The 2393-nt window shown below is 50.4% G+C and overlaps 1 protein-coding gene across 1 annotated transcript in view; it reads right to left on the bottom strand.

Moving 5' to 3' along the window:
- Window positions 1-2387, bottom strand: part of GRAMD1C (GRAM domain containing 1C) — an 86035-nt gene extending 83648 nt beyond the window's left edge. The window contains exon 1 of the mRNA XM_005873304.2: window positions 2340-2387. Coding sequence (XP_005873366.1) covers window positions 2340-2366 — 27 coding nt within the window. The 5' untranslated portion in view covers window positions 2367-2387. The remainder of the gene's footprint in view (window positions 1-2339) is intronic.
- Between the last annotated feature and the right edge of the window lie 6 nt (window positions 2388-2393).

Raw genomic sequence — 2393 nt, forward strand, 5'->3', positions numbered from 1 at the left:
GGCCCTGCTCTGTGCGTGACAGGGGGTGGCGCCGCAACCTCCCCATTGACCCTGCCTTGAGTGTGACAGGGGGCGGGGCCCCCACCCCCCAATCGGCCCTACCCTGAGCGTGACTGAGGGTGGCATTGCAACCTCCCGATCTGCCCTGCTCTGTGCATGACGGGGCGGCGCCCCTACTCCCCAATCGGCCCTGCTCTGAGCCTGACCAGGGGCTGCACTTAGGGATTGGGCCTGCCCTCTGCCACCCGGGAGCAGGCCTAAGCCAGCAGGTCGTTATCTCCCGAGGGGTCCCAGACTGCAAGAGGGCACAGGCCGGGCTGGGGGACCCCCATCCCCCCGCCCCCGAGTGCAAAAATTTTTGTGCACCGGGCCTCTAGTAATAATAATAATAGGAATGACAATTGGTCCAACCTCTTGGGAGAATAATGTTCAATGCTTAGTAGAGACTAAAATGGGTATAACCCAGCAATTTAATGTGCGCATGGAGTCAACGATGTTTGTAATACTAAAAAAGTGCAAATAACTTACTGTCCACTGATGAGAAAATTGGTAAATTAATTCTGGTTTATTCAAACGATTGAGTTAAAATAAATGGATCAGATGTCTCAACCAGGCATTGGCCCCCAACCTATAGAGCACTCAGGGGAAAGGTTATACCCTATGCAAGATAAGGGCCGTCAGGTGGGTCACTCATGAAAGAGCAGTCATTATGAAGAGAGAAAGAGGAGGTGTGGAGGGGGAGGGGGCGCAGCCATTATAAGAGCACACAGCTCTTAAAATACTTCTGCTGCTGCTGCCACCCATGTCTCTGTTTAACAAAAATCCTCAGGGTTACAGGGAAAAGCTCCCATGGCACCTGTGTGGCATAGCAAAGGGTTAAATCAAACTCAACTTAACCTTGGGGTTCTTAAGCTCTACAAGTAACCATAACGTCCATAAGTTGTCCACAGCCTTCTGATGTGAGAAACTATCCCCATACTATAGGCCATTAGAGCAGCAATTACTGCCAGCATACTGGACTCTCTGCCAAAGAGAACCTGTGACTGTCCATCCCCAGCTGCCAGTTATGCCTTGGGTCCTAGAAGAAACACCTTGCAAGCTCAGCACAGCCACCAAGACTTCCTTTCTGTAGAATAGAACCAAATCTGGGCCCTCTGGCACATCACGCCTGCAGGAGGACATGGCCTCCCTGCCCGCACTCCTTTATCAGATGTCATGGTATTGGAAGAGGTCACCTCTCTTCAAAACCCTTTGAATACCTGGGTAGCAACTTGGGTACGAATGAGTGAACAGCAATAGGAGTTTGGGTTCTTCAAACTCCTGTTAGAAGTTTGATGGACAAACTTGCTGTTAGGTGGACAGCATCACCACCATTGCACATGAGGAGGCTCCCTGGAGACCTACTCCTAAATCCTGCCCAGGATGTTCCTGACAAAGGAAAGGACCCAAGGATCAGAACTGGCTGAACTTGCCACAGTCGTCTTAACAGTGAATGCTCCGGTCAACAATTGGAGCCATCTGCACATTTTTACCGACGCTTGGGCCACTGCCTAAGAGTTGTGCCCTTTGGGGTAAAGAACTCTGAAACTCTCTTGCTTCCCAGATACTCAGAATATAAATTAAGGTCACACATGTCTCAACATATACTAAAGCCATAATAATAGTCCTTGCCAAGACACTCCTTATTCCCATCAGAGTTCCAGGCATTACTCATAGTGACCAAGGCACTCATTTTATTTCTCAAAACACACTTCATTGGGATCTTGAACAAGGTATTCAATGGGACCTTCATCTTCCTTCCCAGGGTGAGGATAGTGTTCAGAAATACAGGTACTCCTGCAACAAAAGTAGGCTTTCACTCTTAAAATTAATCCACAAGTTCTTCCATTTACCAAAGAAGGTACTAAACAAAACTAGATGAAAGCAAAAACGTGGTTGGCAGCACAGTGATTTAAACTCAAGTCTGAGCCCCTTATCTGGAGCTGATAGTTAAGGGAAGGGGGTGAGTCTGGGTCAACGTGACATCGGGTCAGAACCGCGACAATGGAACCGGAGTCCAGGGGGCCTGAGGCTAGACATCTGGATGGGGCAGTTCAGGGCCAAATTCCTGCACTCCGCGCCCACATAAAAACAGATCTTCCACCGTGTCCCGGAGGGGACAGGCTCGCAGGAAGCACAGGAAACCTTCTCCTTGGTAACAACTTTCCCCGTTTCTCCAAAAAGCACCAAGAAAGGGGAGGCAGGAACTAATTATCATAATGTGAGCGGGTTCAAACAGCCAACGCGAAGGAAGCTGGTAAGCCGCCTTTTGGGAACCGACCCTGCGAGGAGCCACTTACCGGGCGGACAGTCGGAGGACCCTCCATCGCGGCTCCCTCTGCCGCCGGCCGCGG

The sequence above is a fragment of the Myotis brandtii genome, unplaced genomic scaffold (genome assembly GCF_000412655.1).
Source record: "Myotis brandtii unplaced genomic scaffold, ASM41265v1 scaffold406, whole genome shotgun sequence".
Classification (NCBI taxonomy): domain Eukaryota; kingdom Metazoa; phylum Chordata; class Mammalia; order Chiroptera; family Vespertilionidae; genus Myotis; species Myotis brandtii.